Source organism: Lithobates pipiens, unplaced genomic scaffold (assembly GCF_037356315.1).
Source record: "Lithobates pipiens isolate NorthernLeopardFrog02 unplaced genomic scaffold, aLitPip1_a1.2 Scaffold_8, whole genome shotgun sequence".
NCBI classification, from domain to species: domain Eukaryota; kingdom Metazoa; phylum Chordata; class Amphibia; order Anura; family Ranidae; genus Lithobates; species Lithobates pipiens.
In genome coordinates, this window is record NW_027507903.1 from 295,507,650 (window position 1) to 295,533,902 (window position 26,253).

At 40.6% G+C, this 26,253-nt stretch overlaps 1 protein-coding gene across 3 annotated transcripts; it reads left to right on the forward strand.

The window, feature by feature from the left end:
* The first annotated feature begins 4,596 nt into the window (after nt 1-4,596).
* FGFR4 (fibroblast growth factor receptor 4) lies at nt 4,597-25,117 on the forward strand. Of its 3 annotated transcripts, none has more exons than XM_077472492.1 (18): nt 4,597-4,886; nt 8,523-8,678; nt 10,731-10,982; nt 11,807-11,905; nt 12,398-12,564; nt 12,697-12,820; nt 14,889-15,079; nt 15,205-15,343; nt 16,706-16,899; nt 17,889-18,034; nt 18,122-18,243; nt 18,356-18,466; nt 18,603-18,793; nt 19,306-19,428; nt 19,545-19,615; nt 20,744-20,881; nt 23,671-23,776; nt 23,890-25,117. In XM_077472492.1, the coding sequence occupies exons 2-18, from the start codon at nt 8,582-8,584 to the stop codon at nt 24,049-24,051; spliced, it is 2,433 nt and encodes an 810-aa protein (XP_077328618.1). In that variant the 5' UTR covers nt 4,597-4,886; nt 8,523-8,581; the 3' UTR covers nt 24,052-25,117. The 3 variants fall into 3 exon arrangements, with proteins under 3 accessions (XP_077328618.1, XP_077328620.1, XP_077328619.1); XM_077472493.1 differs by lacking the exon at nt 4,597-4,886 and adding an exon at nt 7,430-7,566; XM_077472494.1 differs by lacking the exon at nt 10,731-10,982.
* Nucleotides 25,118-26,253: the final 1,136 nt, after the last annotated feature.

Consider the following 26,253-nt stretch of genomic DNA (forward strand, 5'->3'; position numbering starts at 1 on the left):
TGCTACAATGTAAAGTAGTGAGTGTATAGCTTGTATAACAGTGTAAATTGGACATGGAGTTCACCAGAGATTCACAGGTTGCCACTGGAGTCCTCTTCCACTCCTCCATGATGACATCACAGAGCTGGTGGATGTTAGAGACCTTGCGCTCCTCCACCTTCCATTTGAGGATGCCCCACAGATGCTCGATAGGGTTTAGGTCTGGAGACATGCTTGGCCAGTCCCTCACCTTTACCCTCAGCTTCTTTAGCAAGGCAGTGGTTGTCTTGGAGGTGTGTTTGGGGTCATTATCATGTTGGAATATTGCCCTGTGACCCAGTCTACGAAGGGAGGGGATCATGCTCTGCTTCAGTATGTCACAGTACATGTTGGCATTCATGGTTCCCTCAATGAACTGTAGCTCCCCGGAGCTGGCAGCACTCATGCAGCCCCAGATCATGACACTCCCACCACCATGCTTGACTGTAGGCAAGACACACTTGTCTTTGTACGCCTCACCTGGTTGCTGCCGCACATGCTTGACACCATCTGAACTAAATAAGTTTATCTTGCTCTCATCAGACCACAGGACATGGTTCCAGTAATCCATGTCCTTAGTCTGCTTGTCTTCAGCAATCTGTTTGCAGACTTTCTTGTGCATCATCTTTAGAAGAGGCTTCCTTCTGGGATCACAGCCATGCAGACCAATTTGATGCAGTGTGCAGCGTATGGTCTGAGCACTAACAGGCTGACCCCCCACCCCTTCAACCTCTGCAGCAGTGCTAGCAGCACTTTTCAGCAATTTTGCTAGCACTCATACATCTATATCCCAAAGACAACCTCTGGACATGTGCACTCAACTTCTTTGGTTGACCATGGTGAGGTCTGTTCTGAGTGGAACCTGTCCTGTTAAACCACTGTATGGTCTTGGCCACCGTGCTGCAGCTCAGTTTCAGAGTTGTAGCAATCTTCTTATAGCCTATGCCATCTTTTTCAGATCCTCAGAGAGTTCTTTACCATGAGGTGCCATGTTGAACTTCCAGTGACCAGTATGAGAGAGTGAGAGCAATAACACCAAATTTAACACACCTGCTCCCCATTCACACCTGAGACCTTGTAACACTAACAAGTTACATGATGCCGGGGAGGGAAAATAGCTAATTGGGTCCAATTTGGACATTTTCACTTGGGGGTGTACTCACTTTTTGTTGCCAGTAGTTTAGACATTAATGGCTGTGTGTTGAGTTATTTTGAGGGGAAAGCAAATTTACATTGTTATACAATCTGTACACTGACCACTTCACATTGTAGCAAAGTGTCATTTCTTCAGTGTTGTCACATGAAAAGATAGAATAAAATATTTGCAAAAATGTGAGTGGTGTACCCACTTTTGTGAGATACTGTATATATAGGAGCAGAGTTGGGGAGGTCCTATGCAGTATATACATGTGTGTGTATATGTATACACACACATGTATACCCCCCTAATGATATATATATATATATATATATATATATATATATATATATATATAAAGCAGAGTTGGGGATGTTCTGTGCAGTGTGTATATATGTGTGTATATATGATATATATGTGTGTGTGTGTATATATATATATATATATATATATATATATATATATATATATATATATATATATATATCTATATATAAAGCAGAGTTGGGTATGTTCTGTGCAGTGTATACATATATATATATATCAGAGTTGGGTATGTTCTGTGCAGTGTATATATATATATACAGTGGTGTGAAAAAGTGTTTGCCCCCTTCCTCATTTCCTGTTCCTTTGCATGTTTGTCACACTTAAGTGTTTCGGAACATCAAACCAATTTAAACAATAGTCAAGGACAACACGAGTAAACACAAAATGCAATTTGTAAATGAAGGTGTTTATTATTAAAGGTGAAAAAAAATCCAAACCATCATGGCCCTGTGTGAAAAAGTGATTGCCCCCTAAACCTAATAACTGGTTGGGCCACCCTTAGCAGCAACAACTGCAACCAAGCGTTTGCGATAACGTGCAATGAGGCTTTTACAGCGTCCTGGAGGAATTTTGGCCCACTCATCTTTGCAGAATTGTCCTAATTCAGTTACATTAGAGGGTTTTCGAGCATGAACGGCCTTTTTAAGGTCATACCACAACATCTCAATAGGATTCAGGTCAGGACTTTGGCTATTCCACTCCAAAGTCTTCATTTTGTTTTTCTTCAGCCATTCGGTGGTGGACTTGCTGGTGTGTTTAGGATCATTGTCCTGCTGCAGAACCCAAGTTCGTTTCAGCTTGAGTACACGAACAGATGGTCGGACATTCTCCTTCAGGATCTCTTGGTAGACAGCAGAATTCATAGTTCCTTTTATCACGGCAAGTCTTCCAGGTCCTGAAGCAGCAAAACAGCCCCAGACCATCACACTACCACCACCATATTTTACTGTTGGTATAATGTTCTTTTTATGAAATGCAGTGTTCCTTCTACGCCAGATATACTTGGACACACACCTTCCAAAGAGTTCCACTTTTGTCTCATCGGTCCACAGAATGTTGTCCCAAAAGTCTTGGGGATCATCAAGATGTGTTGTGGAGAAATTGAGACGAGCTTTGATGTTCTTTTTGCTCAGCAGTGGTTTTCTCCTTGGAACTCTGCCATGCAGGCCATTTTTGCCCAGTCTTTTCCTGATGGTGGAGGCATGAACGCTGACCTTAACTGAGGCAATTGAGGCCTGCAGTTCCTTGGACGTTGTTGTGGGGTCTTTTGTGACCTCTTGGATGAGTCGTCGCTGCGCTCTTGGGGTAATTTTGGGCGGCCGGCCACTCCTGGGAAGGTTCACCACTGTTCCATGTCTTCGCCATTTGTGGATAATGGCTCTCACTGTGGTTCGCTGGATTCCCAAAGCTTTGGAAATGGCTTTATAACCCTTTCCAGACTGATAGATCTCAATTACTTTCTTTCTCAATTGTTCCTGAATTTCTTTGGGTCTCGGCATGATGTGTAGCTTTTAAGGATCTTCTGGTGGACCTTACTGTGTCAAGCAGCTCCTATTTAAGTGATGCCTTGATTGTGAACAGGTGTGGCAATAATCAGGCCTGGGTGTGGCTAGAGAAATTGAACTCAGGTGTGGACAACCACAGTTATAGTATGTTTTAACAAGGGGGGCAATCACTTTTTCACACAGGGCCATGATGGTTTGGATTTTTTTTCACCTTTAATAATAAACACCTTCATTTACAAATTGCATTTTGTGTTTACTTGTGTTGTCCTTGACTATTGTTTAAATTGGTTTGATGTTCCGAAACACTTAAGTGTGACAAACATGCAAAGGAACAGGAAATGAGGAAGGGGGCAAACACTTTTTCACACCACTGTATATATATATATATATATATATATATATATATATATATATATATATAAAAGCAGGGATGTTCTGGAGAGGGTATACATGTGTATAAATTAGGGGTCAACTGATATTGTTTTTTCAAGGCCAATACGATGGCGATTTTTCAGCCGCCCTTCAGGCTGATAGCCGATATTTTGTACATTTAAAATGTTTATTTTTTGCACTGTCCTTTTAATTTTTTATTTATTTATTTATCCCTTTTATTGCTGTGACAAGGAATGGAACATCTTAGTGACAGTAATAGGCAGTGACAGGTACTCTTTACGGAGGGATCGGGGGTCTATAAGACCCCAAACCCCTCCTCTGCACTTCAAAGTATTCAAAAAAAAGCTATTTGAAGTAAAATGTCAATATTGCCTCCACCCCCCCCCCCCCCCCCGATAATCGGCCACTCAGATAATTGATTGACCCCTAGTATATATATATATTAGCAGGGTGTACACATGTGTGTGTGTATATATATATATAATGTATTAGCAGGGTGTACACATGTGTGTGTGGGTGTGTGTGTGTGTGTGTGTGTTTATATATATATATATATATATATATATATATATATATATATATATATATATAAAGTATTAGCAGGGTATACACGTGTGTTTATATATATGTATTAGCAGGGTGTAGACATGTGTGTTTATATATATGTATATTGTATTAGCAGGGTGTACACATGTGTGTGTATTTATATGTATAATGTATTAGCAGGGTGTACACATGTGTGTGTGTGTGTGTGTGTGTGTATATATATATATATATATATATATAATGTATTAGCAGGGTGTAAACATGTGTGTATATGTGTATTAGCAGGGTGTAAACATGTGCGTGTGTATATATATTATATATATATATATATATACATATGTATGTATATGTGTATTAGCAGGGTGTTGGGATGCTGGTGAAGAGAGGCCATGCTGACAATAGGACAGGGTGCTCGTCCAGCCCAGGCAGGCAGGAATGTCATCATTAGCTGCAGGCCGTTGTATAGAGAGCCCGGAGCCATGCTGGCATTCAGGATAGCAGCCGAGGGAAGGAGTTTAATCCTCCCGCACAAAGCTGGGGGAGAAGTTAGCTAATTTGAGTGTGAAAAGGGTGAATTGGGAAGGGGGAGGGGGGGTTGGTGAATGAACCCAGGGGGAGGGGAGCCTGGGGGCGGTGTTAGTGGTGGGATTCCCTGTAGCCTTGCACCCTTATAGTCCATTGTTGCTGCCATAGGGGAAGGAGAGAGTGGACAGCCCGGGGGTGTGATGATCCGGAGAGGGATGAGCCCCCTGTATATCGGATCGTGTGTGTGCCCCTCGATACTATACTAAGTCGTGGATTGCTGACATGTGCGGGATGTTTGTTGTATGAAGAGGACTTGGCAGTCTGGAGCTGGCTTTTCTTTGGACATAACACGTTGGATTTATCCCTCCTGGGAAGTATGTACCCGGACTGGTTGTAGATGGGGGAGACAGCAGCACCCCAATAAGGCCGATCAGGTGAGATCTCATCGCCCCCACCCCCCTGTATTGCTTGGAATGATTACTAATGCTTGGAGATAGATAAACTTCACACTTGTCCGGCGTCACTCTTCTCACTATCTATAGATCGGTCTCCGGCTCTGTGATCAATAGGTGCCTATAGGCACACTGCTCCTTTCATGTCACCAGGTCCTGGGGAGGTCCATGTTTACCCTAGAAATATCCCCCTCATCCATAGTCTCCCTTAGACACAGAGCAAAGGTGACTGTTGTATGGAGCTGATCTCCTCCTCATTTTATAGATCATCCTTTCCCAAACTTTGTACTCATTCCCAGGTCCTGCGGAACCCCTGCTTATACCAACTCAGCTGGGGTCATTGGTAAGCAGATCAACCACCCTAGAAAAAAGTTGGTGCCATGTCACTGATTCTGAAGTAGCATTGGTCTCAGAATTAGACAGGCACCATCCAATGCAAGGTAAATCAGCCTCCACTCAAGTTCCACAGTCTTGTTGAGAATGGCAACCAACCTTGGGCACTACACTAGTTCCAGGGTAGGTCAGTAATTGGGCTTCATGGTTTGGACAGTGTAAATGCTTAAAGGTTCTCTGGCTCAAGACAGGCACCATCAAATTGGTGGTCAATCAGCCACGGCTCAAGGATCCCTAGGGTGCTACCGAACTTTGGTTTGGAATGGCTGTCTTAGATACTACACTAGGTCTAGAGTGGAGCAGCTTTTTTTTTGGTCTCTGTGGTTTGGGCAGGCTAATTGCTTAATGTTCCCTGGATCAAGACAGGCACCGTCAAATTGGAGGTCAATCAGCCACAGCTCAGGAAACCACTGAATGGTACTGTAGGGTTTCACAGAACCATGGTTGAGAATGGCTGTTCTAGAGTGGATTGGCAATTGGTCTTCTTTGGACAGTGCTTAATGTTCCCTGCATCTAGACGGGTGCCATCAATTTTGGAGGTCAATCAGCTGCAACTCAAGGATCCTGGTGGTGCTACAGAACTTTAGTTGACAATGGCTACCTTAGACACTATGCTAGTTCTAGAGTAGAACAGCAATTGGTCTTCATGGTTTGGACAGTGTAATTGCTCAATGTGCCCTGGATCTAGACAGGCACCATCAAGTTGGAGGTCAATCAGCCCAGCTCAAGGAACCCCTGGGTGGAAGTAAGGTTCCAAAGACTCCTGATTGGGAATGGCTGTACGTTCTGTGAACCTAAGTTTTACAGTTATTGTAGAGTGGATCTGCGAACTGTATCCATGTTTTGGACAGTGTAAATGCTTAATGTACTCTGGATCTAGACAGGCACCATTAGATGGGAGGTCAATCTGCCACAGCTCAGGGCACTCCTAGCTGGGACTCAAGGGTTCCACAGAACCCTGTTTGAGAATAACTAACTGATAATTGCACTAGTTCTAGTAGATCAGCCACTGATCTATGTGGTTTAAACAGTGCTAATGCTTCAATACTATACTAGTTCAGGAGTGGATCAGCCATTGGTCTTCATGGTTTGGACCGTGTTAATACTTAATGCTCTTCTGGTTAATGTTTTGACATATTTAAACTGGAGTTTAGAGACTGAATTGGTTTTATGGTAAAGTTGTGCAAATTTTTTTTCTGGGTTTTCCATTAGTGCTTTTCAGTTTATAAATGCCCTGGATTTATGGTAATTTTGTGGTATTAGCCCCGGTTGACCTGTCATGCGACTTGAGAGTTCAAAGTTGCATGACAAGCTGTGCCCCATTAATGGCAATGGAACCATTCTAATTGGTGCGACTCAAGTCGCCTTGACTTGGGGAAAAAAGGCTCATGCACTTCTTTTAGTGTTGCTTCGACACAGCTTGCATTGCATTCTGTTAAAGAGGTCATATGCAAGCTGCGATGGAAGTCACACAGCGATGTTGGATTTAAAGCTGGCAGTGTAAACAAGGGCTAATGGTTTTACTTTACTTTTTTTTTTTTTTTTTTTTTTTTTTCCTCTCTGTTTATAAATACCCCGGTGGTCTGTAGTAAACATTTTCCAATCTGACCTTGTGGAGGTGCTAAATATAAAGTTTTATGCTTCTGCCTAGGCTTGGTGACTGTGTATTGGTAATCAATGGTCAGCAGTAATAGTAGGAATGGCATGCTTGTAAGTGCGGGGACTGCTGTTAAACATCCAGGGCTTTGTATGATTGGCTGTGCGCGCTGCTCTTGCATGCCAGTGCTATGAACTGAATGCTATGTTTTAGGAATGGTTCAGTTATGTATCGGAAGGTTGCATATGATGATCTCGTGTGTGTGTGTGTGTGTGTGTATGTGTGTTTTTTTTTTTTTTTTTTTTTTTTTTATATTTACTCCTTTTTTTTTATCTTGTGTGATTGCAGAGGATCTCTGTAAACTCTCACTCTGGTACCATAAGTATTCTGTAAATCTGTAACTAGGGTAGCCTTGGCACACAAAGGCCTTTGTCAATTTGTGTTCAAAGATTAAGCTGGAGCCCCAGGTCCCTGCAGCTAGTTACACATTGATATCCCTTGGAATGCACTGATGGGTGGAGATACTACCATGTGTATTATTTCTTTATCCCTCCCTTTTTTGATTAATGAGAGCTGATCTGTTAGCAGCTGGACCCAATGTATAGGTGTCCACCAGTTCTCTTTTGGCACTAAAGCATGGTCTGTGTTTATAGAAGTGACATCAAACCTTACGTAAGTACAATGAAGTCCCAAAACTTTCACTTTGCGTGTGATGTGTTGGTTTTAATATTATGAAAAAAAAATTAGATTTTTATTTATTTTTTGGTAGATGTCAAAGGAGATATAGATAGATATATTTATAATTTTTATTAAAAAAAAAAAATGCTGTTGTCTATTGCATGGTCCATGTGTTTAGTAAGGGTGCCTAAAACCAAGATTTTACATGACCATAATTTAGAGCAAAGACTGCATGAGTTGCAGTTAGGCACACCTGGTTGCTTATGTGTGGAGCTGATTTTCTAAAATAGTAGAGTGTGTAAAGTCTGGTGCTGCTGTGCATGGTAGGCAATCGGCTTCCAACTTAAGCTTGTTTAATTAAGCTTTGACAATAAAAATCTGGAAGCTGATTGGTTTTCTATGCAGAGCGGCACCAGCTTTTGCAAACTCAAGTTTTAGTAAATCAACCCCAAGTGTAGAACACGGTCATATTGATACAAAGCATAGGACTCATGTTGATACCATAGTGTGTGTGGGGGTGTCTTTTTTTTTTTTTTTTTTTTTTTTTTTTTTTTTTTTTTTGGCTGCTATGGGTCAATCAGAACAGCTTTTAACCATATGGTAATACAGTCTTGTGGTTGTGCCTTGGATTTAATTTTTTCCCCATTGCGTATCTTACATTTATCAACCGAATACATGACCTAAAGCGTAAATGTTCCTCATTGGACATCATTTTGATGCCACGTGGTTCTGAAGACTTTTGTTTTATAAATGCATAGCTTCAGATATAATTTTTATCAATCAAGAGGTTATCTAAATTGGTGTAAATTAGAAATTATTCCCTTCTGTACAAATTGCCACATTTTATCAAATGTGAAATTGGTCTATGGATGAATGTATTGGCATCTGTGTATATAGGTTTATGATTTAGTGTGTATCTATATTCATAAGAATGTGTTTTTCTTCTCCAGTTTCAGTACTTTAGTGGGTCCATTCCTGCCTTTCCAAACCTGTAAGAAGCCAACACACAATGCTCAGCTTTGCAAGGCTCCTGCTCTGCTTTCTGGCTCTTGTCATGTTGACATCATGCAAACCAACAATGTCAGAAGACCAGACCAGTCAGAAAGGTAATTATAGGAATGTACAGTCTTTAATAAAGCTGATGTGTTAGTTGTATGTTTTAGGGCTGAAAAACTATTTCAGATGCAGTGCTTTCCGATAAGTGTTAAAACTATGTGCATTATCATGTTGCAGTGGTGTTCATTTTGACAACACAACTGCAACGTGCCACAATGCAATGCACTACCTTGAATTCTAATGTACTGTTTTGCCAAAAATGTTGCACATAATTTTTTTTTTATTTTTTTTTTTTGGGTGTTGAACACTCATCCATTGGAATGGGCTGCATCAAGTCAACACACCAGGTCGCGAGTTCTGAATGGGACCTTAGTGAACTGTTGTCTAAAGTATAGATGCACACTAGGGCCAATGAGAAGCTTGGTCAACACTTTTACTTGTTGCCCTGTAATAAATATAATACCTTTTTTTTTTTTTTTTTTTTTTTTTTTTTTTTTTTTTTTTTTTTTTTTTTTTTTTTTTCCTACAATGCAAAAAAACCTACCTATTTTGGCTTCTAACTAGTTTGGCCATTTGAATGTGTCTGTGTTTATGGCTATGATCCCATGAGGTAGGTAGTGATGTGATTTGTTTTCACAGGCAGAAAATGAAATGTTCATACACTTCTAAAGTAAAGGTTTGGTGCACTGCAGGCCGGAAAACTGCTGTCAAAGCCCTATGTTGTTGGGATGCATAGCAGTAGGCTGAGAAAATGGAACAGTCAATTAAAGCGGTAGTAAACCGTTTAAAAAAAAACTTACATTCCCGGCATGCCGGAAATGCTAACTTTCACATTGGTTGTGCTCTCAACCAAACTTTCAAACCATCCAATGGCTGGTTTCATAACTGATCACATGTGCAGCATTATGGCAGTTAAAGAATCATTAGAGGCCAAGATGGCAGCTTCATTGCCTGAAAACGATAGAAGGGTTTACTTCCACTTTTAAAGGCACCCACTATTAAAAATAATTTTTGGGTCTGATGGAATATCAAAGAGAAGTCTTTGGGATTTATTTGCTAAAACTGGAGAGTGCAAAATCTGGTACAGTTGTGCAGAGCGGCCATTCAGCTTCTAAACTTCAGCTTGTTTAATTAAACTTTGACAAAAACTTGCAAGCTGATTGGTTTCTATGCAGAACTGCACCAGATTTGGCGCACACCAGTTTCAGTAAATCAACCCCATTTTATTTATTTTTTCCATTCTTGTGTGCCCAGGTAACATGGCAATGGGTGATTTGGCTAAGGATGCATGCTATGGAGGCTCTCCTATAAGGTCAAAAGTTGACAGCCAGGTCATACTACAAGTTCACAAAGGTCTCAATTTTGTTGAGGTGAGAAAATTCTCACCCTTCTGGAGTGTGTCTTTCTCACCCCTCAAAAAAGCTTTAGAGTTCATCTAATGGTTAAACAAACATGGTGTCTTAAGAGGAATTGATTGTGTATGTATCTGGGAGGTTGAGGTGTTCCATTAACACCTTTTCATTTGATGTATAGTACATATGTTTTTCTAACCTTTTACTGCATCAGTATCTCATGTCTAAGTTTAGTGGTGATCTAATGTGTGGGCTTTAGGTTATAAAAGTTTTCAACTTCCTTTTACCAAGGCGAAGGGTGATCTTCAACTCATAGGAACCATTGCCCTGGCATATTAGTCTGATGCTGAATATTTAAATGCTTCAAGATAAATAGCATTACTGTCCCAAGCCACTTTAATTTCATTAACTAAATCTAACAAAAAAAATATATATTCTCATGGTTATTGGATACAAGCATTTTTACACTGACCACAGGTTTCAAGTGACTATGTTGGCATTTTGAATCACTAACAGTATTGTGTTTTTGGACTGGAGAAACTAGGCCTTTGAATGTAATAAAATTTCAGACTATCTCATTTTGCAGAAAGTTTTAAATGAAGAATAACATGACTAGGAGACTGTTCTTCTAGAGTTCAAGATAGGTCAGCTAAACATTTGTCAGTGTGTTTTCTTTGCATGCTAAGGAGAGTGTATTTCTGAATTAAAGTATTGACCCCCCCTTGTGTGTACTCTGCTCCCCTCCTGCAGAGTCACATCCTGGGACTGAAGAACATCTCCTGCTTGACCCTGGAAACTCTTTGCGACTCGCTTGTGACACCAACTATAGCAGCAACATTAACTGGTACAGAGAGCAGGAGCGCTTGCTGGCAGGAGAAAAGATTCACATACAGGGCTACATCTTGGAGCTTACAGATGTGACCTATGAAGACTCTGGCCTATACATTTGTGTGGTCCGTGGTACTGGTCAAATCCTTCGCAGGTTCACTATATCTGTAGTTGGTGAGTTTCTATATGTGAGGCCATAGCACTGTATTTACCTTCTTTATGGGACTCTAAAAATAACCTAATTGTTGCTTTACAGCAGCCTTTCTCAACCATTTCAACACAGAGGAACCCTTGAAATAGTTCTCCGGTCTCAGGGATCCCCTGCTAAAAATTAGAAAGCTACAACTCCTGATATTAGTGTGATGGTCAGCGGGAAGAAAGGTCCTTACACTTGTGGTCCTTGGGAAGAATTAGCGCCTTACAGATAGTTATAAAGGTTGATGGTATCAGTGGGAACTTATCTGAGAGGCAGAAATTGCCCAATGCTGAAGGAACCCTAGTTGAGAATTGCTGCTCTACAGTAACAATTTTTAATGTTCTCTGTGGACCAACTTGCTTGTCATTTTAAATGTAAAAGCTAATGCAAACCATGCGTGTTCCACAGACACATAACATTGTGTAGCATCATGTATAATATGACCTACGCCTTGCAGGGAGTCTTCTGTAAATTTTTTAAATATGTTCTCCCTTACTTGTTCTAAATCTTCATTTGTGTATACGAAAAAACGCTCAACCACTAAAATATTAATCATTACCTTATCAGCAATGACCCTTGATTTTTTATTTTTATTTTTTTTTTTTATTTATTCCCCCTTTGTGGTGCTTACTACAGTACTAGCAAATAAGCTAGACTTACACAATCAATATCGGAGCTGCTCTAATTTGTACTAGCATTGTGCTCATGACCTGCATGGTGAATGCTAATATTTGAATCAAAAGTACATTGCCTTTTGGGGATTTGGGGCCTTCTCACATCTCTTGCTTGTGTTTTTTTTTAGATTCAATGGCATCTGGAGATGATGATGATGATGATGAAGATGGCCGTAGGGAAGATTTCCAAGGTGATCTAAGTGAGGATCCTGTGTATATCTACAAAGGTGAGTGCTCTCTTGTTCAGATAACTAATTGGAGGTTATAATAACTCGTGTTCCTCACCCAGCAAGGCCATAAACTGTAATCCCAGTACAGAGCAGTCTGGTCCTAGCGTTCTCCACATACCAAAGACCAGACTGTCTGTGATGGCTAGATAGATGACTACATGCTGCTGACCTATGCCCTGGGGTTAGTAGATAAGCTGCCACAGCCTGTCCTTCCAACATAATCATATTTTAGTGTCCATCAAAAGATGGTCTTTTTAGGCAAATATTCTTTCACAGCAACTAATGCTATTCTCTTGCACTTAATCTTTTAGATTACACGTTTTGCTAGACTTGTCAAATATTCTGGAAATTGCAATAAACTATGTATTGTGAAAATGTTTTAATTTGGAAATCCTGCAGTAAAAAGACTTACTATTTTAATTCTCATTGACCTGCAGTAATTCATAATACCAAAGCTGGGTATATAGGAACTGTGCTTCTGTCTTTTAGCTCCATACTGGACCCATTCTCGGAGAATGGAAAAGAAGCTATATGCCCTGCCTGCTGGAAACACTGTGAAGTTTCGCTGTGCTGCTGGTGGCATCCCACTTCCAACCCTACGATGGCTTAAAAATGGGAGAGAATTTCGTGGAGAGCATCGGATAGGGGGTATTCAGGTAAGTCATTAGTACATGACACTTTGGTTAATGGTGTTTTATTTCAAAATAATCTGTTTATCAGTGGTCAGTTTGCTGTAGGCCTTCTAGGTGGTGTTTTTAAAATTATAATTTTTTTTATTCTCTTTATAGCTACGGCATCAGCACTGGAGTCTTGTCATGGAGAGCGTGGTTCCCTCTGATCGTGGCAACTACACCTGTGTAGTGGAGAACAAGATGGGCAGCATTAGACACACCTATATACTGGATGTGCTTGGTGAGCATATATGTATTTTGGGTCCACAGAGTGTGTGTATGTAAAATCTTTTAACCCTGTCACAGCCAGGTTCGTACATCTTAAAGTGGGAGTAAACCCACTGAAGGTGTGTGGGGGTTTTTTTTTTTTTTTTTTTTTTTTTTTTTTTTTTTTTTTTTAATTTGATCTGCAAAGGAAAAGGGCATAATGAAATGCTTACCTTAGAACGAGGCCCCGACATCTGGCCCGATCCACGCAGAGGGAGCTGACCTGTTCCCTTGGTGTGTCTTCCGGGTATCGTGGCTCCGGTGCTGTGAGTGGCTGGAGCCGCAATATCGTCACTCCCGCGCATGCACGCAGGATATTTCGTTCCGGCAGGGTCCAGCGTCTTTCAGCCGAGAATCCCCTGTGCGCGTGCGCCACTGCAGTCGGCGGCGCATTGCAAGGGGAATATCTCCTAAACCTTACAGGTTTATCTACAGGTAAGCCTTATTATAGGCTTACCTGTAGGTAAAAGTAAAAAAAATGACTGTAAAGCCGCTTTAAGGACTTGGTAGCGGGGGGGGGGGAGTTTCACACACAATCCTCTGTGGGTGCCCCTGCCATGTATTCTGGGCTCAGCTTGCCCATCTGTCAACCTGGTACGGACACGTCGGTTGGAGGAAAGCCTAGACACATCCGCCACCCCCCAGAGTCACCCTGTTACTTTCTCCGGCAAGCGTAGCCGGGAAGGAATGTATTGTATTACATCTAGCGGAGGCCAGAGGAGATGTGCAGGGTCTTGAGAAACCTGTCAAAGGATCATCACATAGGGGACTCTTGTCCCCTATATGATGTGAGGGGGAGTTAAATTCAAAAAAAAAAAAAAAAAAAACTATTTTTGATTGCAAAAAAAAACTCTTACAAGCACATAAAATCCATTGAAAATGTTAATTGCAATACACATGTTATATATTGCCACACACGCCTAAGTAAGCACAATCATTTCCGTAACACTAAACTGGTGAGCTATAGGGGGCTTTTGAAGTGATGACTATAGAGAATATAGGGTACTGAAGTTTGTCGCCATGTTGGGTATCTATTTATGTCTTTAACCAAAAATTGGGTATTGTATTGTGTTTTTGTTTGCCCTAAAGTTTACTTTTAGTGTGGGGGTTTTTTTTTTTTTTTTTTTTCCCCCCCTCTTCTTCTGAAACCTTTGCAGTAATATATAAAAAAAAAAAATTGGAACTCTGACCCTCTGGAACTTCAAAGGCTATAGGACAGCATTTCTGTCATAAACCTAATAATGAGGGTCATTATTTGCCTTGTAGACAGACTTGCCCTCTCTCTATTTAGCTACCACAACTATCTGCAAACTATCTTCCGGGGTAATTGAGATGCTGTTTCCACTGAGTAGATCTTTTATGGCTGTTTGTCATTTTATTCCCTCCTGCAGTGTGCAGCTCTTAATGCTAACATTAGATTTTGTAGGACATTTCAGAACAAGAATCATGTTACATTACCAGCTCTTTTTAGAAGGTGTACAATTTTCATATCAGTTTCACAACACTTAGCCTAGGATCACATATGTGCGATCTCAGACATCGCATGTGACTCGCAATGCAGGTTCCAATCACATGCAATGTCTGTTCAGCCATACAGTTGTATGGCTGAACTTGCATTGGATTCCCACAAAAATAGTGCAGAGGCTATCTTCTCCCCCCCCCCCCCCCCCCACCAGAATCGGATCGCATGGGTAATCTCACCCATGTGATCTGATTCATGTGAAATTTCAGTTTGCACTGCGATCTGTGAACCGATATGGGGGTGTCTTTAACAATGTATTGACACCCGCAGTGGTTAGCAGAGGGCAGTGTGAGCTGCCTGCGCGAGAGATGTGATGTGGGAACTGGCGCTGTAATCGCACTGGTTCCTGCATTGCACATATGTCAACCTGGGCTTAATGTCATTTTAAAATGTGTAACTGTCTAAACTATTGCAAAGCAACATAGGTAAAATGACATCTAGTCCCTCCCCTCTTCTTTTTTTTTTTTTTTTTTTTTTTTTTTTTTTATTAAAGTATTTATATCTTTATTCGTTTCTAAAGAACGATCTCCTCATCGACCAATCCTGCAAGCTGGTATTCCGGCGAATACCACCGCACGCGTGGGCAGCGACGTGGAGTTCTTGTGCAAGGTGTATAGTGATGCGCAGCCACACATTCAGTGGCTTAAACACATTGAACTGAATGGGAGCCGGGTTGGACCTGATGATGCACCATATGTACAAGTGCTTAAGGTAATTTTTCATAACTACTGTTTAGTATTATGGCACATCAAGAGGCACTGCTGGCTATTTTATATTGTTGCGGTACTTCTTGTAATGTAAATTCTTAATTTTTTTTTTATTTTTTTTTCTTGCAGACTGCAGATATTAACACATCAGAAGTAGAGGTACTCCATCTGCGAAACATCACAATGGAGGATGCTGGGCAATATACATGCCTTGCTGGAAATTCCATTGGTATTTCTTTCCAATCAGCCTGGCTCACTGTGTTACCAAGTAAGTGGAATAGCTAAAGAACCAATACATTGAAAACATTTTACATTTGTGTGTGTGTGTGTGTGTGTGTGTGTTAGTTAGGGATAGGGAAGGGGGTTGAACATCAGAGGGGAGATGTAATGTATAATATACGAACTCTCTCGATTTTAACACCATTTTAGTCAACTAAAATACGACTCAAAAGGCTATGACTAACCCTAAATCAAAATCTGATGTCAAAATGAACACTGGTTCTATATCACAACGACTAATTCTGTGTCCTTGGTGCATGTTCAAACCTTAAAGCGATTGTAAACCCTTTTCCTTTGTTGTAATAAAAAATAAAAAGTCATACCTCCACTGTGAAGCTTGGTTTGCGATGAGTGGCAGCAATCATCCTCTTCTGGACCCCCCCCAAGAGAATCGCTGTGCCAAAGGGGTTACCTTACAGGTGCGCTCCCGAGGCCAGCATTTGCGTCCATAGACACGAATGGCAGACTCTGCCCGCCCCCGAATCATTGGATTTGATTGACAGCAGCGGGAGCCAATGGCTGCGCTGCTATCAATTTATCCAATCAAGAGCCTGGACCCCATGGAGAGAGGGAGAACATGTCTCTGCCGAGTGAATGAATGGGCTCAGGAAAATAAAAGGGGGGGGGGGGGGGTCCTGATCACTGCCAGGTGTGTGTGTGTGTGGGGGGGGGGGGTGTTTCGCCTTAATGCATAGGATGCTTTTAAGGTGAGAAAACACAAGGGTTTACAGCCACCCCCCCCCCCCCACATATATATCCAATTTTTTTACTCTAGGAGTATGTAATAGGTTTGGAAATTCTAAAGAAATCGTGCATTACAATTTAACTAAACCCATTTGATTTTAATCGACTAAGGAGTACTGGAGATTTTAGTCAATTAAAACAATTGAGATGACTAAAACTAAATCGAAATAAGTGAAGTGAAATGAGGACTCGCATGTCTTTTTGTTTCATCAATATCTGAATTGTACTGCTTTAAGACTGAATAGTCGGGTCATGCATATGTCCCATATTGACTGGTTCTCTTTAAGGTATTTTTTGTTAGAGGCTCTTTACAAGCTACACATTTTTTTGTTGGCAGTATAATTTGTATTAAGTATGATGATGGAGATTTAGGGCATATGCAGAGCATGTATGACTTCAGTGATGAATGATGTACATGCTTTTGTAAGAAGCAGAAGCCACATCTGTGTAAAATGTATGTATAAATATAAAAAAATTTTTTAACTATCGTGTGGATGGATTTGGAATAACAGATTGGTTGGGGTGAGAGGGGATGCAAGGTCCATAAAGAAGGTCAAGGTTACAGATGTAGCACTGACCCTCTGTCTCTACTTCCTTTCCTTACCAGATGAAGACTTTCTAGAGGAGGGAGAGCCAGCAGAGTCCAGATATGTGGATATAATTATCTACACTTCAGGATTTCTGGCCGTGGCCATGGCAGTTGTCATTGTAATTCTATGCCGTATGCAAACGACGCACAACAAGCAGACCCTTCAACCACCACCTGTTCACAAACTTGCAAGGTTCCCTCTTATACGACAGGTAAGTAATGGTTTATAACAATTGTCTGATTTAAATTGTATTCTTCAGAAACGGCATATGGGTTATTTAGGTTGTATTGACATTTTCAATCAAAATGTTAAAAAAAAAATAGTATATTACACAACATAAGAAATATGCTGTGCTAAAAGCATATAAATCTGTGTTTGGTTTTTGTCCCCCCCAACACCCCCCCCTTTTATTTTTTTCCAGCTGTTTTGTAAAAAAAAAATTTTTTTTTAAAATTTTTGCCCTCAGTAATATATTCATAGCAGCAAATTGCCTCCAAATAAGATTAATAACAAAGTAACACAGCTATGTAATTAAGACACGATCTTGTAATTGTATTTAATTTTGTCTCTTGGTGAAAATATCCCTTAAAAGACATTTATGTGCATTAAGTCTAATGTCTTGGTGTGTGTTTTATTTTTATTTTTTTAAAGTTCTGGTGGCTTCACTGAAGTTGTGAACACCCACTTTCGATGGGGATAAATGGTATTGCATGTAACCCACACACAGAGGTGTTGCTGTGCCTTAGGACAGTGGTCCTCAACCCTGTCCTCAAGTACCCCTGACAGGCCACGTTTGAAGGTTTTCCTTTTATCTTGCGCAGGTGCTTAATATCGGAGTCAATTGCTTGGTATTTTGGACCACTATCTTATCTAAGAGAAATTTCTAAACAAAAGTGGCCTGTTGGGGGTACTTGAAGACAGGGTTGAGAACCACTACCTCTAGATAATCTCATTGTTACCTGGAAGGTCTGTAAGGGAAGGCCTCAACCATTGGAATAGTTTGTCTACCTTACTGTGTCCTATATGTATTTCCAATATTATTTTCAAATCTATCCCAGGAAATATTTCCTAAACTCTACCTACTTGTACATTTTGTGTTTTTAGAAAAAAAAAAATATGATAGCATTGTGTAGATTTATGCAAAGTACATTACTAATCATCTTCTCCCTTTTTATTTATTTTTTTTTTTTTTTTTTTTAGTTTTCCTTAGAGTCTAGCTCTTCTGGAAAGTCCAGTGCCCCTTTGATTCGTATCACCCGACTTTCTTCTAGTTGTGCTCCCATGCTTCCTGGTGTCATGGAAGTTGAGTTACCTTTGGATGCCAAGTGGGAATTCCCCAGGGACAGGTTAGTAACTGTCATGTGTAGACTCTTTGTGATATATATGTACTTTACTATGATCTGATTTTTAAATACTTGTTTTTACCCCATCAGGCTTGTGTTGGGGAAACCTCTAGGAGAAGGCTGCTTTGGTCAAGTTGTGAGAGCTGATGCTTATGGCCTTGATAAGGACCGCCCTGACAAGCCTGTAACAGTTGCAGTAAAGATGCTTAAAGGTGAGATCATGAAACCGTACTTCTGATTAACTGGCTGCCCTGAAAAAGTAACTAGAAGACAAATGAAGCAAAATTGGCATCCTAAATAAGTGTATTTCCCTACTTTCTTTAGATAATGGCAGTGACAAAGACTTGTCTGATCTCGTATCGGAAATGGAACTCATGAAATTGATTGGAAAACACAAGAACATAATCAACCTTCTGGGCGTCTGCACTCAAGAGGGTAAGCTGTGAATAAAACCGACACCTTGGCTTTGGGTATCGGGGGGGGGGGGGGGGGGGGGGTCTGTAGTGATTGGGTGCTTTAGGCCATGCAGGTATTCTAAAGAAAAGCTTAAAATAACTTCTCTTTTATACAGGTCCCCTCTTCGTTGTTGTGGAATACGCTTCAAAGGGAAACTTGCGAGAATTCCTTCGTGCTCGTCGCCCTCCAACCCCAGAAGATGGTTTTGACATTACCAAGGTGCCTGAAGAACTGCTGTCTTTCAAGGATCTTGTGTCCTGTGCCTACCAGGTGGCTCGTGGTATGGAATACCTGGAGTCCAGAAAGGTAAGAAGGGGAGGTTAAGTGCTTATCTGTGAACTGTTACATCCGTACATCATTGAATGTTTATAACTCCTCCCTCCCATCAACTGACTTCTTATGGGATAGTTTTAGATCGAAACGCAAACCACTTAACTTAACACTTAAAATTAAGTTCAAACACGTCTGATTCGCATATATGTGAACCAAGTCTTCATTCAGTTCATAGGCAAAACCCGTTATGAGAGGGTCAGCTAATGTAGACTATCCTTCTGAAAATGCTACTTGCCTGGTTTGTTAAAGTGATTGGTTTTGTTCATTTTATTTTTTTATGGGGGGGGAGAGGAGGAATCACTAACAACCAGGCAACTAGCATTTTCAGAATTAAGTCTTTTTAATTATGTTTGGCTAGCAATTCTCCCTCTCCCTCTCCCTCAGGTTTTATGAAAAACTGTCCATCATAGAAAATGCCCATTAAGTGCAATAAATGATTGCACTGATAATATTTTACAACTCTTGACTTTGACTTTGTCCTACAGTGGATACACAGGGACTTGGCAGCCAGAAATGTCCTTGTAGCTGAAGATAACGTTGTGAAGATCGCTGACTTTGGCCTTGCTCGAGGGGTGCATGACATTGACTACTACAAGAAAACCAGCAATGTGAGTTATTAAAGCTGCCTTGGAGGAAAAACTAGTTCCTTAGCCTACTCTGTAGGAGGCTGTCAATTCTGCATGGTAAACAATCCCTATTTATTTCCTCCCTCCCCCCTCAACAGGGTCGGCTGCCTGTGAAGTGGATGGCACCAGAAGCATTATTCGACAGGGTGTACACACACCAAAGTGACATGTAAGTATTATGTTTTTACTAAAGGAAGGACTATTTTAAAGATTATACATCAGTTGGTCAAAGCAATCCAAAACTTTAATGGGAACCCCCCCCCCCCCTTCCATTGCCTAGTCTTTCTGATAAAATAAGCAGAAAAGGTTTCAGGACAGGTACCTTTGCTACAAAAGACTGTATGACATTCTCATGTCAGATGAGCCGGGTCACTGTTTTTGACTGTGTGTTGTGGGGTTTTATTTATTTTTATTTTTTTTCTCCCCCCGACAGATTATTTAAAGTGAACCTAGATTAAAAAAAACTGCCTGTATTCAGATCATGCCTGTAATTGACACTACAACATAATTTGAACTTTGTGACATCACAGAACACTTAGGTTCATGAAACTATTTACTACAAATATAGGGATTAAAAGTTGATCCAGGATTATGGCAACAAGGCTGTTCTTTACTCCTTGATCTCTTAATATGAGATATTCTGAACACTGGAGATATTTTTGGCTGTTGGAATGCCTCTTTGGGTAACTGATATTTTCAGCTACACTCCAGTCACATTTTAAAATTTATAAACTGGTGATGTGGATCCTTTCCGTTAAAATTTACTGTACATGAGATATTATTTTTTTTCTAATGTTTAACAAATCAATATTTTAGAATTTTTAAAACGATCCCTCTTGCTTGCTCCCTACCTAAATATTTTTTTTGCTGCCTGCACAATCCGATTCCCCCCCGAAAAGTGCCAGTGGGGTGGGGGGAGGAATCGGATGTTCCACTTTTGGGTGACACTCCGCTTTATGATGGTAAAAAAAAAGTATAAGGCATAAACGATAACCTATACTGGAGAAGCGGTTGCTCCAAGTTCCCTTCTGTGCTGACAATATACTAGAAGGTCATGTGATCTATGCTGGACACGTTGACATGTGGCTTGCACTGCAAGAAAACTGTAGCAAGGGTGTCTTTGTTGTTTTATAGCTATGTCCCAGCAAGATTATTAACAGTAAAATGCTAAAGCAAGACTATTATTAAATTCTACTTTTAAAAGTGTGCCACTATAAGGATTTATGTATATTGTTGTGGCATTAGAAGTGCAATAATATATATTGTGTGTGTATATATATATATATTCTTTCTGCAGTTGGTCCTTTGGTGTGTTGACCTGGGAGATATTTACCCTTGGCGGATCTCCCTATCCTGGCATTCCAGTGGAAGAATTATTTAAATTGCTTCGAGAAGGACATCGAATGGACAAGCCATCAAATTGTACTCATGAGCTGTAAGTATTTGCCCAGTATTGAAAAATGGTTAGTAATATTGGCTATTAACATGCTGTTAAAATGAGCCAATGTAAGATTTTACAGTTGGAGCAATCAGATTAGAACCAGAATTAAATTTCGGAAGTCCAGAGTTTACTTTTATTTTTTAATCCAGTTTACAATAACATCTGTTTGTAGTACATAAATCGTAGGCTTTTGTTAGCCTGTTGAGATCAGCGGGGGACCATAAGAGACGCGCAGCGCGACTCGTGCATGCGCAGTAGGGAACCGGGCAGTGAAGCTGTAATGCTTCACTTCCCGATTCCCTGACAGAGGATGGCGGGGGCAGCAGCGAGACAAACGATCGCTCGTCACCTGCCGCCGACATCGCTGGACCCTGGGACAGGTAAGTGTGATTTTATTAAAAGTCAGCAGCTGCAATATTAGTAGCAGCTGGCTTTTAATATTTTTATTTTAGGTGCAGAACCGCTTTAACCACTTCCCGACCAGCGCACGCCGATGAACGTCGACAGAATGGCACGGGCAGGCATATTGGCGTACAGGTACGTCCAATATTCAATGCCGCCCTGCCATCGTGAGCGCGGCGCGCTCCCACGCTGGTCGGGGTACCGTGAGTCCGGTCGCGGGACCCGCGGACTCGATCGCCGTGGGCATCCACGCGATCGTCTCACGGAGCGGCCGAATGGAGGAAATGCTGTGTAAACAGCATTTTTCCATTCTGCCTAGCAACTAGTGACGCTGATCTCTGCTTCATGTGATTGGACCAGAGATCAGTGTTCACTAAATGAAAGACCAACCCCCCCACAGTTAGTAACACACCCCTAGGAATACTTAACCCCTACACTGCCACCCACTGGTTAACCCCTTCACTGCCAGTGTCATTTACACAGGAATCACTGCATTTATATAGCAGTGATTACTGTATAAATGACAATGGTCCTGAAAATGTGTCAAAAATGTCCCATGGGTCCCCCACAATGTCGCAGTCACAATAAAAATCGCTGATCCCCGCCATTACTAGTAAAAAATAAAAATAAAAAATTATTAATAAAAATGCTATAAAACTATCCCTATTTTGTAAACGCTATAACTTTTGCGCAAACCAATCAATCGCTTATTGCGTTTTTTTATTTTATTTTTTTTACCAAAAATATGTAGAAGAATACGTATCGGCCTAAACTGATGGGGAAAAAGTTTTTTTTATATATTTTTGGGGGATATTTATTATAACAAAAAGTAAAAAATAATGCGTTTTTTTTTCAAAATTGTCGCTCTATTTATTTTTGTTTATAGCGCAAAAAATAAAAACCGCAGGGATGATCAAATGCCACCAAAAGAAAGCTCTATTTGTGGGGAAAAAAAGGACGTCAATTTTGTTTGGGAGCCACGTCGCACGACCGCGCAATTGTCAGTTAAAGCGACGCAGTGCCGAATCGCAAAAAGTGGTCTGGTCTTTGACCAGCAAAATGGTCCGGTCTGCAAGTGGTTAAAGACCACTGAGCAAATGCAGTGTGACATAAAATATTGCAACAACCGCTTTTTTATTCTCTAGGGTCTCTGCAAAAACTACTGATTTTTAACTTGTAAGGCTGCTTTCACACTGGGGCGGGAGCAGCGTCGGCGGTAAAGCGCCGCTATTTTTAGCGGCGCTTTACCGTCGTTTTAGCGGCGGTGTGCGGGCGCTAGCGGGGTGGTTTTGACCCCCGCTAGCGGCCGAAAAGGAGTTAAACCCGCCCGCAAAACGCTGCTGCAGCGGCGCTTTGCCGGCGGTATTGCCGCGGTGTCCCATTGATTTCAATGGGTAGGAGCGGTATAGGAGCGGTGAATACACCGCTCCTTCACCGCTGCAAAGATGCGGCTAGCAGGACTTTTTTCACCGTCCTGCCAGCGCATCGCTCCAGTGTGAAAGCCCTCCGGCTTTCACACTGGAGTTAAAGGGGCCGGTTTTTTTCAGGCGTTACACAGGCGCAATTTTTAGCGCTGTAACGCCTGAATACCGCCCCAGTGTGAAAGCAGCCTAAGCAACAAGTGTCAGGAAAAAGGTTGGTCTTTAAAGTGGACGTGAACCTCCTCAGATGATACACAGGGACGAAACAAATCTACTTCAGCTTTATATACAATTTAAAAAGTGCAGATCCTGTTAGATTTTCTCTTCCTGGTTAGCACTGCAGTGAAGTCCAGGCATACAGCCAAGACAACTGATTGGAGGAAAGGCACACGCCTCTCTCTCCTTATAGTTGGCGGCTTTCAGCTGTGTTCCTTGTGTTCATTGTTCAGCACACTGCTAATCTATAGCACAAAAAAAAAACACAAAACTTGGGCTGCTTTATCTTGGTTGACCGAAAACTTGTCAGAAGTTAACAGAAGAATGGAGCAGGAGACTGCTATAGGACATAGGGCTTTGAAGAGAGATAACAAAACACTGAAGATGTATGTTCCCAGCTCAATATTCAAGAATCCGGTTTACATCCACTTTAAGTAGCTAAACTGACCTTGTTTACAGACCGAAGCTCTTCCCTTTTTATTTTGTTAATAGTTCTCTCCCAGAGCTGACAAGGTTGGTAAACATTTGCCAGCTCTGCACTGTATGAATCAAGGAAATTCTGTGTTAAGATTGTGAGGGGGTGGTTGAATTGAGATAGCAAATTTTTTTTTTTTTTTAAATACGATTTTAATTGTGTAGCTCTAAGCATGACACATACAATACCATCTGGTGTGGAGTATAGGGTCAATGAATGATGGCAGTAGACCGGATTACATCATGCTAAAACAATGCAATTTATCATAGGTACATGCTGATGAGGGAATGCTGGCACGCTGTACCGTCCCAGAGACCGACATTTAAACAATTGGTGGAACACCTAGACAGGATCCTTACTGCTGTATCAGAGGAGGTAACTGTTTTGTTTATTGTTCCTAGTGTGGCGGGTTTAATTTTTTTTTTTCTAGGATCTGGCTAAATCATCCACTAATGACCTTTTTTTTTTTTTTTTTTTTTTTTTTTCAGTATCTGGACTTATCTATGCCGTTTGAACAGTATTCACCTTCCTGTGAAGATACCGCAAGCACGTGTTCCTCCTCTGATGACTCTGTGTTCACAAATGACCCTGTAGCAGAACCGTCCTGTCTCTTCAGTTATCACAATGTTCATAGTCAAATGGGGACCTGAAAAAAGACTGCAAAGGGGGAGTATGGACTTCACAAAACAGCATTCTCTTCCCCCCCCATATCAGCAACTTAATTTATTAAGAGACACTGCCAATGTCTAGTTCTATAGACTGGTGAAAACACTGTGCTGCTTTTCTGTTCTGCTTGGGAGAAAAAGAAAAAGAAAATGGCGCTGGAGTCAAGCCACCAGTATGCAGGATGTAAAGCACTGTGAGCCCCTGACTGGTTCTGTCAAGCCGTGTCAGGGATATTTTCTATATTCCCATGTTGTGGATGTGAAGGACTATAGCTAGCAGGGATGGACTTGCCAGGTCGGTTCAAAGAAATCTAAAAATCAGACAGGTGTAGCACACTAGTGCTGAAATCCCGGTACGAAGAGGAATGGAGTTAACCTACTTCTTAGACTTTTTGCATTTGTAAAGCCAAGCTGCAATCTGGTCTTACAAGTGGCCTTAAAGTGCCTAAAATTCTGTTATTATATAAAGCCTGTAAATATTTTCTAATAGAACTATTTATGTCCTGTTTGCTCCGAAGAATATTGTAGGTCATTTTAAATGTTATATAAAAGAAGACCTCTTTGAAAATGTGTTACACAGTCTCTCTTAGCAGCCATATAATTTATCATAACTTTTTTTTTTTTTTTTTTTTTTTGATACTTTTTGGACTCCGAAGAATCCCTACAACATGTTGATTTCATAAATGCTTTTATACATTATAGATATATTTAAAACAGAATATGCTCTTTTGCAATTTACCAAAAGTTTCACATTTTTGTGTCAATTTTATTTTATATATTGTTAAAAAGTTACTTTTAATATAAAGATCTAAATTATATAAAAAAAAAAAAATTCTTGAATTTTATTTGAGTGCTCTTATTTTTACATTCCATGGAAGGCTGTATGGATCCACAGAAGATGGGTGTAGGTGTAGCGTGTTCACTGCTTGTAACCACATTAGATTTACAAATCGCATCTAATTGGCAAGTATGAAAAGTGCATGTTTGGGGCTGAAACATGAAAACAGACCATACCAATTTAAAAATGCATAAAGAGTCACTAAATGCAAAACCAGCCTCGCTTTTTAGTTTTGGATGCTGAGGAGAGCTTTTTTTTTTTTTTTTTTTTTTTTGCCGTCTGCCCTCGTTTGGGAGATTAGCTCCCTCTATTTGTCCTAATATCAAAAGGAGAAAAAAATTCTCAAATTTCAGGTTGACAACACACAGTAGTGGAATGGGGACACTAGTTCAGGTGACAGCCCAGGATTCGCTCACTTTGGAGGGATTTTCTTTCACTTCCTGTTTTGGCTATGGGACAGGAAGTGAAGGAAAGTCCCCAATGGGACAAAGATGACAAAACCGACAGACTATAACCCTTCTCATACTGTATCCAAAATTAAGAAAAGTGACACTTTTGTCACCATTGTAGCTAGGTAGGTGATTTTCAAAAGATTACTAGTCGCCCACAGTATAATGGTTTGCAAACCTTCATAATGGGCATTGGCATTTTTATCCACCGCTACCAGACAAATGCTTTGCTTTTATTTCCCAAATTCAGATTTGAGAGTGGAAGAGTCTGTTTGCTATCGCAACAACCATGCCACTAAATCAAACCCTATATAGTCAGCCTGTGGCAAATTCACGTACAGTATCCATAGTTTGGGCTTATTCAGTAATGCCATGCAAAAAAGCAATGATGTACAAACGGCATTAAAACATTGGTTGCAATCGGCTTTCAGTTTACTAAAGATGGTATTCTGATTGGCTGCTGTTGCTTTAAAAAAAAAAAAAAAAAAAAAAAAAACATCCTGTCTGTGCAGAGTTATTTTTGTTTGTAAGGTCATCTTTTTAAATGAGAGAAACAACTTCAACTTCTATTTCCATTGGCCTGTTTGTTGAAATGCCACATCTTGGCTGTTCCCTAGGGATCTTTGCCCAGTTTTCTTCCAGGTTTGACATCTGTGGCCATTTTGATTGGCTATGCCGTGATGACATAAAGCTGACCACACATATTCCTCCATCTGTGCTGTGCAGTGATTTTTTTATATATATATATATATATATATATATATATATATATATATATATATATATATATAAATAAATTTGTGATGGATACCAGGCAGGAGGGTGGTGTTATGGCCACCCAGAGAGGGGTTTTAAACCAGTTTATCAGGAACCACCTTGTTTAATTAAGCTGACAGTAAA

What these genes read in the sequence shown, in the direction of transcription:
- FGFR4 (XM_077472492.1), top strand. Translation starts at nt 8,582, where the DNA reads ATGCTCAGCTTTGCAAGGCTCCTGCTCTGCTTTCTGGCTCTTGTCATG. An exon ending in TGGGAATTCCCCAGGGACAG is followed by an intron (nt 18,035 to 18,121) that starts GTTAGTAACTGT and finishes TTACCCCATCAG; the next exon opens with GCTTGTGTTGGGGAAACCTC. An exon ending in GGGCGTCTGCACTCAAGAGG is followed by an intron (nt 18,467 to 18,602) that starts GTAAGCTGTGAA and finishes TCTTTTATACAG; the next exon opens with GTCCCCTCTTCGTTGTTGTG.